Raw genomic sequence first — 13,434 nt, forward strand, 5'->3', positions numbered from 1 at the left:
CCCCGCTGCTAAAAACAGATCCGGACACCTCCTCTGAACCTGGGCCTGAAACAATGTCTGCCACCGAGAAAACCATAAAGGACACTTGATCACCCAATCCTTGGAATTATTTCCAGGAAACACTTGCAGAAACCATTCGGAGCACCCTTTCCCTGGCAGTGCACAGAAGATCGGCTAGGAGATGAGCGCATCTTTGAATTATAAGTCTTTTTCCAAAGAGCAGCAGACCATGGATAACTTGGAGAAGCAACTCATCTGTCCTATCTGCTTAGAGATGTTCACAAAACCCGTGGTTATTCTCCCCTGTCAGCATAACCTGTGTAGGAAATGTGCCAGTGATATTTTCCAGGTAGGTTTGTTTGGAATTTAGAGGGGTAAAAAGAGTCTCTTTTCTCAGAATCAAGTGCTTAACTTTTAGGCGAATTCTTTTAGAAAACTTTTTAAGGCAGCATTCGTTTTAAGAAAAACATTTTTTTTAATGATTTGCTTTGTGCTTTGCTGTCTGCCTCCTCCTTACTCCCAAATCTAGTTTTACTTAAATACTAAGAATCATATTTGTTTAAAAAAAAAAAAAAACTCAAAACATTGAATCTGTTTCAAAATTGTAAATGAATTGCTGCCCAAGATGTTAACGTTGGAGTTTCTGGCTGGAAGTTTTGGTTATGAAAACATTGGATGGAAAGTGCCTCATGCTGAACGTGGTACGTGGTCATTGACTGTGGGTGAGTGCTGGCCCTGTGTTTTAGGACCACTTGCTGAGAATGCCCTAAGGGATTATCTCATGGCCAGCTTAAAGTAGAAGTTGATGTTGTTTGTAGTAACAGAGTGAAAAGAAGTCTCAGAAAAACTACGTGTGGCATTACTCAATTCCTCTTTTCTCGCTTGGCAAGAACAGGCCTCTAACCCGTATTTGCCCACAAGAGGGGGTACCACTGTGGCATCAGGGGGCCGGTTTCGCTGCCCATCCTGTAGACACGAAGTGGTTCTGGACAGACATGGGATATATGGCCTTCAGAGGAACCTACTGGTGGAAAATATCATTGACATCTACAAGCAGGAGTCCACCAGGTATGGTTCCTCCGTGTCTCAACCCCATTTGAAGCTTGTTGTTGTCTATTTGTTTGTTTGTTCTAACAGATCAATACACCAAATGCTTGTTTGCCAATCACAGACATTGTTTTCTCAGAAAATCTTTCTCCAAGGGAGTCCTTCCCAATGTGAGAATTGCTCATGGAAGGAGAAGGCAGCTGGTGCCCAAGGCCTTCGTATCGATTTAAGAATGAAGTAATTCATTGGCACTAATCCATTCGGTAATACGGAAAGAGGCATACTGCGGCCCACCCCAAGCCTTGTATGACGTATGTTTGAGACGTCTCTGCACTTCGCAGGTCCTTTGTGGCTCCAGAGTCGACACAGCAGAAAATTTATAGTACAAAACCTCAAGGAAAACAAATAGAAATGGCATTTTCCAAAATAGTCCCGGTCCTAGTTTAGACAGTCTCATCTGAAAATTGCCTAGATGATCATAATAAAAACAAAGTTCTCTAACATTGTTAGTTATGGTACGGACTCTGGGAAGTTGCAAAGCAATGCACAGTCCTGTCCTTTAGCAAGTTAAAGTTTAGAGACATGGGTGGGGGGGATGGCATTCAGGTTATGCTTCTCTAGTCTCTAGAGTGTATTTCCCTCTCTAGTCTCTTAGCATTCACCTGTTGATTGATACTCAGTAGATGCATCCATTCATTTAAAAAACAAACAAACAAAAGCTTCTTCCTCATCAAATCACATTGGCTATAGAGTTCCTTTCCTAGAGACAATGCAGGAGTTCATTCCTAGAAGGCAGGGTGTGAAGGGCCCTTTTTCAATTGTACACAGGTCAGTCGGGTCCACAAAGCTTGATAGCAATATTGAGACCATCTGGAAATGAACTCATTGTGATTCTTATTAGGAGACATGTATTTATGGAACATCTGCAGGGCTCTAAGAGCCTTGCACTCTTAGAAGGAAAGCTGTTCTATAAATCTAACATATAATTATTATAATCATTATGGCTATTAGTTTCTGCTTAAGATTCAAGCTAAATTAGATAGTGCCAGAATATAGATGGGATTGGGGAAGAAGAGTAATTGCTGATGACATACTGCAGAGACACGGAGTCAGCTATTTCCATTGCTTCCAGAGTCTCCGGAGAAGGAAAGTGCTATTGTTGCTGCTGTTGCTTCACAGATCTGATCTGATTGTGTTACGTTACTTTAAAATGCAAACACACACACTTTTAAAAAAAATAACCAATTAGTAACCCAGACAATTATTAATGGTGTTTATATATAACAGCTGATTCAGTGCCTAGTACAGTGTCTTGCACAGAATGGTTACTTTGTAAGTGCCCACTGAGGAAGCAACACCACAAAGCTTCTTCCATGTTCTATTGCATTTTGCTACTTGCTACAGTGAGAGCTTGAAATATGGGAAATAACAGCATTAATGTTATGAAATGCAGAGCAGAAGAAATATTTAAACTCGCAGCATTAGCAAAACCCCAAGATACATCCTTACTTTAACCATAAAGTCTACACGTGCATTTGCCAAAAAAGTGCCCAGGTGAGCAGACTGTATAAAAGTAACGAACCAAATTTCCAACCATGACGCTCATAACTGCATGCACTAGTGTTTTTCTGATTATCAAGTTCTACTTACGCTGTTATTTCTTGAACTTGAGACCTGCCTTTGGGACGTTTTTACTCGGTGGTAAAACCACAAGTTGCAAAGAGGGCCCAGGTGTTTCTGTTTGGGCATAAACCCAGGTGTTCCCTGGAGGCGGGCGGCCTTGCCAGCCCAGAAGTTTGAGCCTCAGAGTCCATTAGGCAACCTTAGAATAACCTTGGCTATACAGAGTGAGATGAACCCGTCTCTGGCTCACAGTAATTGGGGTGGGGACACAAAGGAGAGGGGCTGGTCAACTCTGACCTCCCACAGAAAGACTGGAGACTGTAGATCTCGACAACACCTGGCCTTCTTACCTAGACTTCTGCAGGAACCAGCCACAGTTTGGGAGGTGACAAGAGCAGGAATTTATTTCGCTAATATTAATCATGAAAGTTATAATAATTAATTTATAGTAAGTAAAACTAATACATGCCGAGTACTTCAACTTTACACATGAATCGTGTATAATTCTCTAATTCTCACAACAATGCTGTGAGATTGTGATTATTATTATTACCTTGTTAAAATTTCTGAATATTTCACTGAAGCTAACTCATATACATAATTTAAACACTGAAATAGTACAAGACCTCTAGGGAGGCCTCCACTCTCACCTCACTCTCTCTCCACCCCCAAGTCTCACTCCCCAGAGTCAACCACTTGTTTTAGTTTTTCTCTTATCACCCAGTGACATCTGTATACTACAACTATACACCCATTTCTTGATTTTTTGATGTACACATTCTCTATCGACTTTTCACTACACATGATCAGGACAGTGTCCCCACATGGCTGGGCTTTGCCTACGTGTACCCCTCCCTGGGTTGAATCCTTGTTTCCTAAAACCTATGTTTCTTTTGCTGGTTTATTCTGCTGTTTGTGTGGAGAACATCATCAGGTAATCTCCCAAAATATGCAGAAAGTTCTCCACTTTGCAGCTTCCCACACACGCCTGCCTTCAGAGTACCTGGCTTCCGAAGTTCCAGAGCCTTTCCCGGGTTCCGCAGCTCAGGTCAGCTTGCTCCTTGCAGCCTTCTCCCCTGCAGGCCCTTAGCAGAAATAAGATGCAACTCAAGCAGGTCACTTCCTTTCATCCAGATGTTCTCAATTGCCAACATTTGGTCGACATCTCTCATCTGCTGTCATCTTGCTTGTTTTTTGTCCTTATTGATTTCTACTAGACTGTGATTTTTAAGATTTCCTCGCTCTCATTTTAGTGGGATTTCCACAGGAAACACAAATAAAAGAGGCATAGGTTCACTCTGCCATATTTAATTAGAAGACCCTCAGGCCAATTTTCAGATACGAATGAAAGCGGAATCTGAAACAGGTTAAGTAACTTGCCCGAGGCCACACAGCTGCCACATGGGGAAGCCGAGCTGGAATTAAACTTGGAGATCAGTTTGACTGTAAGGGCACCACCTGCCATGCCTCACCAAGACCAGATGCCCACCCTTCGGGAAGCTCCACGATGGTCCCAGCAACCTGAGGCCAGAGAGGCTACAGACTCCTTGAGGCTGGCCGGCACTGAATGGCGAGGGGCCACTGCCCGCCTCGGAGCTGAGCCCTGAGTCACAACTGCAGCTCAGGCCCTCATGAAAGTGCATTTACATCATATTTATGCCACGTTTGACCCAAGTCTGTTATATGTTTTAAGCCGTCTAAAGGTTTCTATTACATACCCACTTATAAGTGGGGGATGTCTCTGAGCCTGTGCTGCCACCTAAACAAGAAAAATCTGGCAAGGAACATGGGCAGTAGTTCTCAGCCTATATCACATTATGGAAAAATAATCACAATCAAAACTAAACATACAGCCTTATGGCTATTGACACATTTTTAGTGTTTCTGTATACTCTGTATATAATTGTACTATATAGATTGTAGATGTGGTCTCTGGTCAGAGCTGTTGACATCAGAATAGCACATGGGCCACAGGCTGCCCTCAGGAAATGCTGCAGGGAGATCAGCCACAGAAGCATCACCTGTGCCATTTTCCAGTAAATGTGCTCCAGACACGTGCTCGACATTTATTATCACGAGACGGAGATACATGGTAGGGAAGTTATTGGAGGTGGAGAAGCCTTTGACCAAGCAAAGAGCAAACCACCACTCCTAGTCTCTAGATAACCCCCAGAGGGCTTTATCACTTATAAATGGAGTCTTCAGAATGTTGTCTGGCCCCTTCCTTTGGGGCTCATGAATGCCAAGTGTCCCTGGGTTTTCCCCATATTTCATATGCCTTACCCAGGTGAGTGGTTTTACGTTAGAGCACAAGGAGTACTGTCCATTAATCTGGCAGATTCTCTTTCCTTTCTCATTCATTCAACAAATATTTACTGAGTACGCATTCTATGCAGGCATCGTTCTGGGCAAAAAAAGAAGACAAACCTGCCCTCGTGGAACTCACATTTTGGTGGAGGAAACAGACCAGGCAGAGTTTACTTTCCTCAGTTGACTTCCAAGAATATAGCAGAAATTCAAGTCAGGAGGCCACAGACTTTATGGAAAACATATTGCTATAATACTGGAGAAAAATTGCTTTTACAAAAACCAGATTCTGAAATCTTGAAGCTGGAAGCCCATACAATTTCCTTACCAGACCCAGGGCTTATCCCAACAGCCCAATCTCTTGACTTGACTCCTACCTAGTGATTTATAGATGTAAATCAGTATATTCTCCGCCTTTCTCTGAGTTCTGGGGTTGCAGCTACATGGTACCACATCAATAGCAATGGTTTTCCAACCATTTTATCCATGTCTCCCAGCAGAAGCACATTTTACACTGGGATACACTGACCGTTACATACTTGGATAGATATAGAGATATAGAGATATGAAATACATGGTTTTGTTTCCAATGTGCTTAGATACGTACACACACACACGTATGTACCTACATGCACATCTATGTACACCAGAAACAGAAGATTCAGCTATCATTACTTATTCTTACTACATGAAGTTCACAGTATTTACTGTTCTATTTTATTTTGATTTTAACAATGCTGGTCATGACCCTGAAATTGATTTCATGGCCCATAATAATTGATTTCATGGCCCATTAAAACCTGTAGTTTTTTTAAAAGTGGATCTTGATAACAATAGAAAAATTCAGTCCCAAATCTTTTAAATAACTATGTGTTTGGGAATGTGAGGAAAGGTTATGGATTTGTATTTATATTTTGCAGGTACCTCTGAAAACTATTAACAACCTCGGTCTTTAGATAGGATATGGAAGAATTCCAGGTTTTTGCAGAAGTAGGCTACACCCACATCTCTCACCATGCTCTCCAGAGAGGGCCTAGAACACCACGACTGGCATAATTTTGATCTTGATCATAATATGTAAGCCATGCTTGATCATAATGTGTAAGCCACGCTGAAGGTACCGGGCCCTACCATTTAATAGCAAATGCGCTGTGAACTTGGGCTGCTCCAGGTGATTCTACAGCTAACAGGTTATTCTTAAAAAGCAATGACTTGTCACTCCCAATTCATGCAATTCCTCATCACTTGGTTATCATCTCACCAACACACACAAATCTAATTCCCCATTATTACCTGTTGCAGTTCCGAAAAGATTTGGCTGGTGCCGAACTGTTGGGAAAACTGAGTCTTGGGGATTATCTGTGAGATCCTTTCTTCCAAGGTTACCACCACGTCCCAGAACAGCATTTTGCATTTTTCTTATTGCTTAAAGTACTGTTACCTTCACTGAGCACTTACTAACCACTCTTAATCAGTGTCAAGTCCTCACTCAGGAAGTTATTTACGTTTAATTTTCTTAGCGGCAGAAAGAGACCCAAACGAATGAATGAAGCACGTGTTGACATTTTCCTTCTTAAACAGAGCTGCTTCCCAGCAGGGGCTAGACTCATAATCAGAGATGCGGGCTCCTCCAGCCCACCCCTCTCCTCCTTTCGGTGGGAAAGGCGTTTGCTAGAGGCTGCAGAGTTGGGATCTAGCGTCTCTGCAAAGGTGGGGTAAACCTGAGATTTAGTTTACCAGCAACTTTGCTCCTTCTTTACCCTTAATTGGAAAGTACCTCAAGAGACTTGTGTGTAGAGACAGGGCTGAAGCACACTCCTAACACAAAAACCCAGTGTTCAACTTTCAGGAATTCCACTAGACATGTTTTAAACCTTCAGTAACGAAATCAGCCACGATGGGGACACTCACCACAGAAATTGTCAAATGCTACAGATCAGAGCATCTGAGTCCTACCCCTCTCCCCGGGCTGGTTGTTAGAGATATATCAGCACACCACCGCTAAGCCCACAGGGCAACTGGATTTGGAGGGCTCTGAGCACAAGAAGGGTACCCTGGGTGTTTTCTGGAATAGCAATGCTCATCACTCCTCTCTGCTTTGTCCCTTTGGGAGTTGACATGTTGATCTGCCTATCTCCTCCCAGACCAGAAAAGAAGTCTGACCAGCCCATGTGCGAGGAGCATGAAGAGGAACGCATCAACATCTACTGTCTGAACTGTGAAGTGCCCACCTGCTCTCTGTGCAAGGTCTTTGGGGCACACAAGGATTGCCAGGTGGCACCCCTAACTCACGTGTTCCAGAGGCAGAAGGTAACAGAGCCTCTCCGACCCCTGTGGCTCCTCCTTTGCAGCCTCTCCCAAGTGCCTGTGTGATTGGCTCCCTTTGCTCAAGGGGACCAACCAAGCCACACTGCCTTGAGGCCAACCAGCACAGAGGGTGGAGCGGAAGGGGTGATGTGCTGGTGAGCACGTGGCCACTGGCTAGATTCCCTGGAGAGGAAGGGGACTGCTAGAGAGAAAGGGGTGCCAAGGGTTGGGAAGGTGCGCAGAGGGCAAGGGTCACTGTTTCTTGTACACCTGGGAGGTTGCTGAAGACAAGCAGTGTGTTGGCACCTGATTTGAGCCATTTGAAGTTCAGACTATAGATATGAAAAGGATAACTTTCCACTCCAGGCGCAGGAATTCTTCTTCATTCGCTAACAAAAGGTTCTGTTTGCCACACCCCTCCCAGGCCTTTTCTCCCCCACTGCTATTGTATTACACATCAAGGCTAAGTTAAACTGGCCTCCTAGCCTTTGCACCAAGGCCAGTTGCTGATAGGCCCCCTCTGAGTTCGGCACATGCCCCTATCCCAGGGCCTCAGCCTCAACCCTCACATTGTGACCAACTAGTTTGTCCCCAGCTTGTCACTGACCTGCCAACCAGGTTTCATCCATTGGCAAGTAGCAACGTGCCCATCCGACGCAAATAAACGTGCAGTGGTGTGCTCAGACAGACACAGCCGCTCCCGGCACCTAGAACTGGAGCAGCTCCACAGCTCAGCTGCTTTCTGTGAAACCACAGATTCCACATTCGGTCAGTGTGTTACTGCGAGGGTCACAGTGGGAATCAAATTGGAAAGCTAAACCAGTGAGTATGAGCCGCTAAAGAAGCAGGATTTAGCAAGGTGTCTATGACATTTACTTATTTTTCAATCCGCTTATGATTTATTTCTCCTTTTTCCTTCCATACCTACCCAACCCGCTCAAGTCATGGCATGTTAGAACTGAATGGTACTTGTTTCCCTCAGAGCCCTGGAAACTCATGTGGGATGGACAGAAGGACAGACTGGCAGGACTTCCACCTGCTCCTGTTCAGGCAAAGCAGCTTCACTTTTACCTGTTGGAATTCCTTATTAGCTTCGCTTTGAAGAAAGGGTTCTGAAGCTTTAAAATGTTTTCCAACCACAGTTCTGGTCCAGTCATCTCACTTTATATTCGAGAAAATTAGGGTCCAAAATGATGGCATATTTGCCCAAAAGCATAAAGAAGTTAAAGGCAGAGTTGGACCAAGCAGGTAGGTGTCCTAAGACCCCACTCAGTGCTGCCTGGTGGTCCATAGCCAGTCTTGGAAAGGGCTAAGTGCAAACGATGGAAGCTCTTTGAGTGGAAAGAGGAGAGGAATTGCAAGTTGAAAATTCTCCCCTAGAGCCAGTCAGATGTTCCAGCTTCAGGTTTGTAATGACTTAGTCTGGTGTGTATGCATCTGTGCACCAGCACATAGAAGGTACATACTACGTTCTAGCTATAGTCTATGATTCGGCGTTTACAATTCTTTTTAGCAGGGTCACAGTCTCCACTAAGAGTTTGGTGACAACTACGAAACCTCTTCCCCGACAAATGCACTTACATACACATCCATACGGAATTTTAATTACAAGACCAGGAGGTTGACGGGCCTTCTAAGCCTCACTGTTACTCCTAAGGGGTTCAATGGACTCTGGGTTAGGAATCCCTGAGGACAATACTGTGATTTATCCACACTCAGTGCTGACTAGAAAACTCCTGAAATCTTGCATCCCTCTTCCCTTCATTAGTCTGAGCTCAGTGATGGCATCGCTGTCCTTGTGGGAAGCAATGATCGAGTCCAGGGAGTGATCAGCCAGCTGGAGGACACCTGTAAAACTATTGAGGTAAGTCAAGCAACTCCGACCAAGCATAAAGGAAGCCTGAACCCCTGGGGGGTTGTGGCTGCCTCATGCCACACAAGCTTTCCTTACAGAACGACCTCCTTCCTCATATGTCTCTCAAACATTCTCCCGGCTCAGGAAGAGGTTACCACGTGAGTCAACAAGGCAGATTTGGCCACACTTACTAGGGTGATTGGCATTTGTTGTTCTTCTTGGTCAACCCATTTTGAAAGATTTTTTTTTTTAAGATTTTATTTATTTATTTGACAGAGAGAGAGACAGCCAGCGAGAGAGGGAACACAAGCAGGGGGAGTGGGAGAGGAAGAAGCAGGCTCTCAGCAGAGGAGCCCGATGTGGGGCTTCGATCCCAGGACCCTGGGATCACGCCCTGAGCCGAAGGCAGACGCTTAACGACTGAGCCACCCAGGCGCCCCCCATTTTGAAAGATTAGCCATAAGAAAATCAGTTCCCAGTAATGGAAATGAGTGCTTTCCACCACAATAGCACAAGTTCTTTGTGGCAGTCCAAACGGTCTTAAGATACGCTAGTTAGTGCTTTGGAAATTCCTGCGCAGGTTCGAGCTACCTATCTGCACCCTGACAGCGGAGCCACGAAGGGGGACGGCAGGAGGAGAAAGATGTGTCTGACCCTGGTTGGAGAATGATCCAGTAGCTGGGAGCTCACTGAGACCAGAGATCTCGCTCATTCGTTCCTGCCCTCTGCCTGCCCTGGTGCCTCGCACATAATAAACACTCAGTACAAACTTGAACAAACGCAGGAATAGCTGGCCGCTCAGCTCACACTTAAGTTTGGCCTATAAGAAATACTGTGAATCCACCCTTCCTCCAGATCAAATATAAACTGTGTAATTGCTGAAGGCAAAACGCTGAAGCCTAAAGAGGTTTAGCCATGTGGCAGGTATGTTGTCAAGAACTAAAGATTCACAGACTAGTTAAGCCGGGCTGCACAGAGGGCAGGTGCGAGACAGCTGGGTGAGTGCGGCTTTCTGGATCTGTAACCTGGAGCCACTTACTACCATCTCCCCGCTTGAAGTTTGGGGGTTACATGTTTTTTTCAGTTGGACTTCAGGTGCAATGTTGAGGCATGGTACTGCTCAGTCTGTGGCATATTGTCCTTATTGCTGTGGGCAAGGCCCCTCTTGTTACCTATTTATTTCCTTTCATCCTCATTTCCCACTCTCTTCTCTATAAATAACCACTCTAACATGTTTGCTGTTCTGTTTACATATACTCTCAAAAATCTTTATTGTTTTATATACACACTTTTACTTTTATAAATGGTATTGTGCTATATTTCTCATTCTGCTTCTTACTTTTTTTAAACTAAGCATTAGGCTTTAAGATCCATTCTCATGTACATTCAATACCTCATTTTTCTCCTCTGTAAAAATGGGACATAGTACCCATTTTATAGAGTTACTGTGATAAATTAAATAAGCATAAGCAAAATGCTTAGCACAGTGTCTAGTATATGGTGAGTGCCTGGTAAGTGCCCTGTTTTCATTAGGTTATCATTAGAAAGGCAAATTCTATCACAAGCCGAAGGCTGGCTCCTAGATGAGGATTTCAAGACACTGGCCATAATCATCACATTTTAGATTTACACATCATTAAAATCAATGTCCTCTCTTCTCCATACTCAGATTCCTGAAGAGATCCTAAATCTGGGATCCATTTATAGAAGAAAAGTTCTCTTTTGGTGAAGAGCCCAAAGAGATTCAAAATGAACAGTATAAACTCTTTTCTTTTTGCTTATTTACAGTAAGGCCAAATACAACTTAGTAAGGCATGAATCAGCACTCCAGTGTGGTACCATGTTGAATCTTGAGTGTATAAATAGGAGTATGTTGCTTGTGGGTGAGTGAGGTAATCTCTATACTCATCTCTGGTCAGGCCTTCATCAGAGACCTCTGTCCAAGACATAGAGGCTACAGAACATAAACAGGAGAAAAGCTCTGTGGGTCACATTTGGCCTTAAGCAAACAACTCAGGCTCTATTTAGCCAGCATCAGAGGACACTGAGAGGGCAAGGAAACTTTGACAACTGGTTCTCTTCCTGGAGGCCAGTCAGGGGCACAATAGGAAGCAGCCGTTTTTGCTTTCACTGAGAACAAGACAAGAAGGAACAGGTTTGAAGTTAAGTCAGCAGAAGGGATTTAGTGCAGATATCAGGAGGAACTTCCTGCCAGTGGAGGTCAGGATTATTACCTCTATTATTACTGATAAAAACATTCATCAAACATGACACAACATTCATCGAACATGACACCCTTTTACAAGTATCTTCACAGGTTATGAGAGGAGTATAATTGTTCCCGGGAGGGCTTTCCGATGCAGCTGTCTTAAAGTGCCCATCCCTTTTACCTATTTATTCACTTCTGAGATTTTGCCTTAAGGAAATAAAAACAGTATAGAATGTATATATTCATAAATAACCCTCCATATACATTTATAGGGAGAGAAAACCCCAGAAACCAAAAGGTCAAGAACAGTGAACAGTGGATCTCCTTCCTTATATATTCCCATATTTCACATTTTTCTAAAGTGAGCCTGATATTTTTAATAACCAATAAGATAAAGAACGGATGAATGTGGCTCGGATAAGCACAGTTCTTTCAGATCAGTTTAGGTGGCTCATCTGGAGATGTAGGTATTGGCTCAGAGCCTCATGGGGGTCTCTGATTTGATGATCCCTATTTGATGCAAACATCCTCCATTCGAAGAGACCAGAGGCCAGAGACACTGCCGCAAATGGCCACACGGTACGCCCGTAATCCCTGAGGTGATCTCCACTGAGGCAGGGCCATATCCGTGGGCAAAACATCAGAGGCTCGCTTTGCGCTGCCAGCCTGCGAGGCAGGTGTCATGAAGCACGGCAGGTTCTTGACTGAGAGTGAAATGGTCCTACCTCGCACGGCAGGTGAATTCTGCCCCAGAGTTCAGGTCACAGAGCTCCTGTTCTCCCATTCTCCCTGGGGTGGTTGTTTTCCTTCCTGGCTTTGCTCACCACCTGCCTGCAAATATTTTCCAGGGATGCCATTGGTGGCTCTTGGCCAAGGGGTGGGGAGCTGTTGTTAAAGAATTCTCTCTTCTGATTGGTGAAGAAACCCTTAGGGACAGGAAATGGAGTAGTCCCTGGGTGGGCACTATCCTTCCCTAATTACCTCGCCTATTCCCAATTGGGGCCCTGACACCTGCCCTTTGGTAGGAGTGCCCATTGCTTGCACATCTCTAATTTTGTCCCTGATCATGTAATGTCTTGCAGGGCTGGTCCGGTCAGGCACCTGGCCCAAGACCAGCCCTGGAGAGCTGTTGAGCTTAGGCTAAATCACACCATGGACTCCTTGTTATCCTTTAAAAATAACGTATGCGGTTGACGTGCGTTTACAATGATTCTGAGAGTGGCTTTGAGAAGGACTCTAGTCGCAAAAGGGCAGTCTGAACTGTGTCAAAACGGGGAGCCGCATTTTTTTCTCATTGCTGTGGGCTGACGGTGGGTGAAGGAGTCTTCGGTCTTTTTAGCACTCCTGGCTGAATGTGGCTCAGCCTGAGATATTTGTAGAGCACTCTGCTGTAGGTTGTTGGAGGGCCTTCTAGACTGTTCTAGACAAGCCCAGCATGGCCTGGAGCTACACTTGCCATTCCAGGCCAGGAAATGTTCTGACAGGCTGGGCCTCAGAAAGAGGGCTGCTGGTTGGAGTAGACAAGTACCCTGCCTTGGGAGCTCTCTGTTTCCAGAAAAATGTGCTTGGCTTTCCTTCCTCATCCCTAGAAATCATAACTTCCGCCTTACAGTCTTTACAAAGGGCACTTATCCTATGTCACTGGACACCCAAGAAAGTAGGCTATTAATATGGGCCCTCCTGAGGCAGGCAGGCAGGCATAGAAATAATCCTGTTTTGTATGGATGCATGTCTAAAGGAAACAGCTACAAGTTGAATAATAAATATTTGATCTTGAGCATTTCCATTATCTGAAAAATGACAACTTTCATAAGATCCCCCAATGATTTTGCAATGAAAACAAATCTATTGTACTTCCAAAACAATAATTTTACCCAAACAGCTTTTGGGACATTGTCCATGCAGTTACAAATATGAAGTCTAAATATAGTAAGAATCATTTTAATAAGCATGCAAAAATTTTTAAGGCGACATTTTAAAGGCAATATAACATATGCTTAAAAGACCAGGTTTCAGAAATTGAATTTTAGCTGTCATTTAACTATATGACCTTGGGAAGTGACTTAAGTTCTTTGTCCCTCAACTT

The 13,434-nt window shown here is 44.2% G+C and overlaps 1 protein-coding gene across 4 annotated transcripts in view; it reads left to right on the forward strand.

The window, feature by feature from the left end:
* The first annotated feature begins 14 nt into the window (after positions 1 to 14).
* Positions 15 to 13,434, forward strand: part of LOC100473935 (tripartite motif-containing protein 55) — a 42,332-nt gene continuing 28,912 nt past the window's right edge. For all 4 annotated transcript variants that reach the window (XM_002916369.4, XM_002916370.4, XM_019796546.2 and 1 more), the window contains exons 1-4: positions 15 to 349; positions 896 to 1,068; positions 7,122 to 7,287; positions 9,053 to 9,148. In XM_002916369.4, the coding sequence (XP_002916415.1) occupies positions 182 to 349; positions 896 to 1,068; positions 7,122 to 7,287; positions 9,053 to 9,148 (603 nt within the window). In that variant the 5' untranslated portion in view covers positions 15 to 181. The remainder of the gene's footprint in view (positions 350 to 895; positions 1,069 to 7,121; positions 7,288 to 9,052; positions 9,149 to 13,434) is intronic.

Source organism: Ailuropoda melanoleuca, chromosome 9 (assembly GCF_002007445.2).
Source record: "Ailuropoda melanoleuca isolate Jingjing chromosome 9, ASM200744v2, whole genome shotgun sequence".
In the NCBI taxonomy this organism is placed as follows: domain Eukaryota; kingdom Metazoa; phylum Chordata; class Mammalia; order Carnivora; family Ursidae; genus Ailuropoda; species Ailuropoda melanoleuca.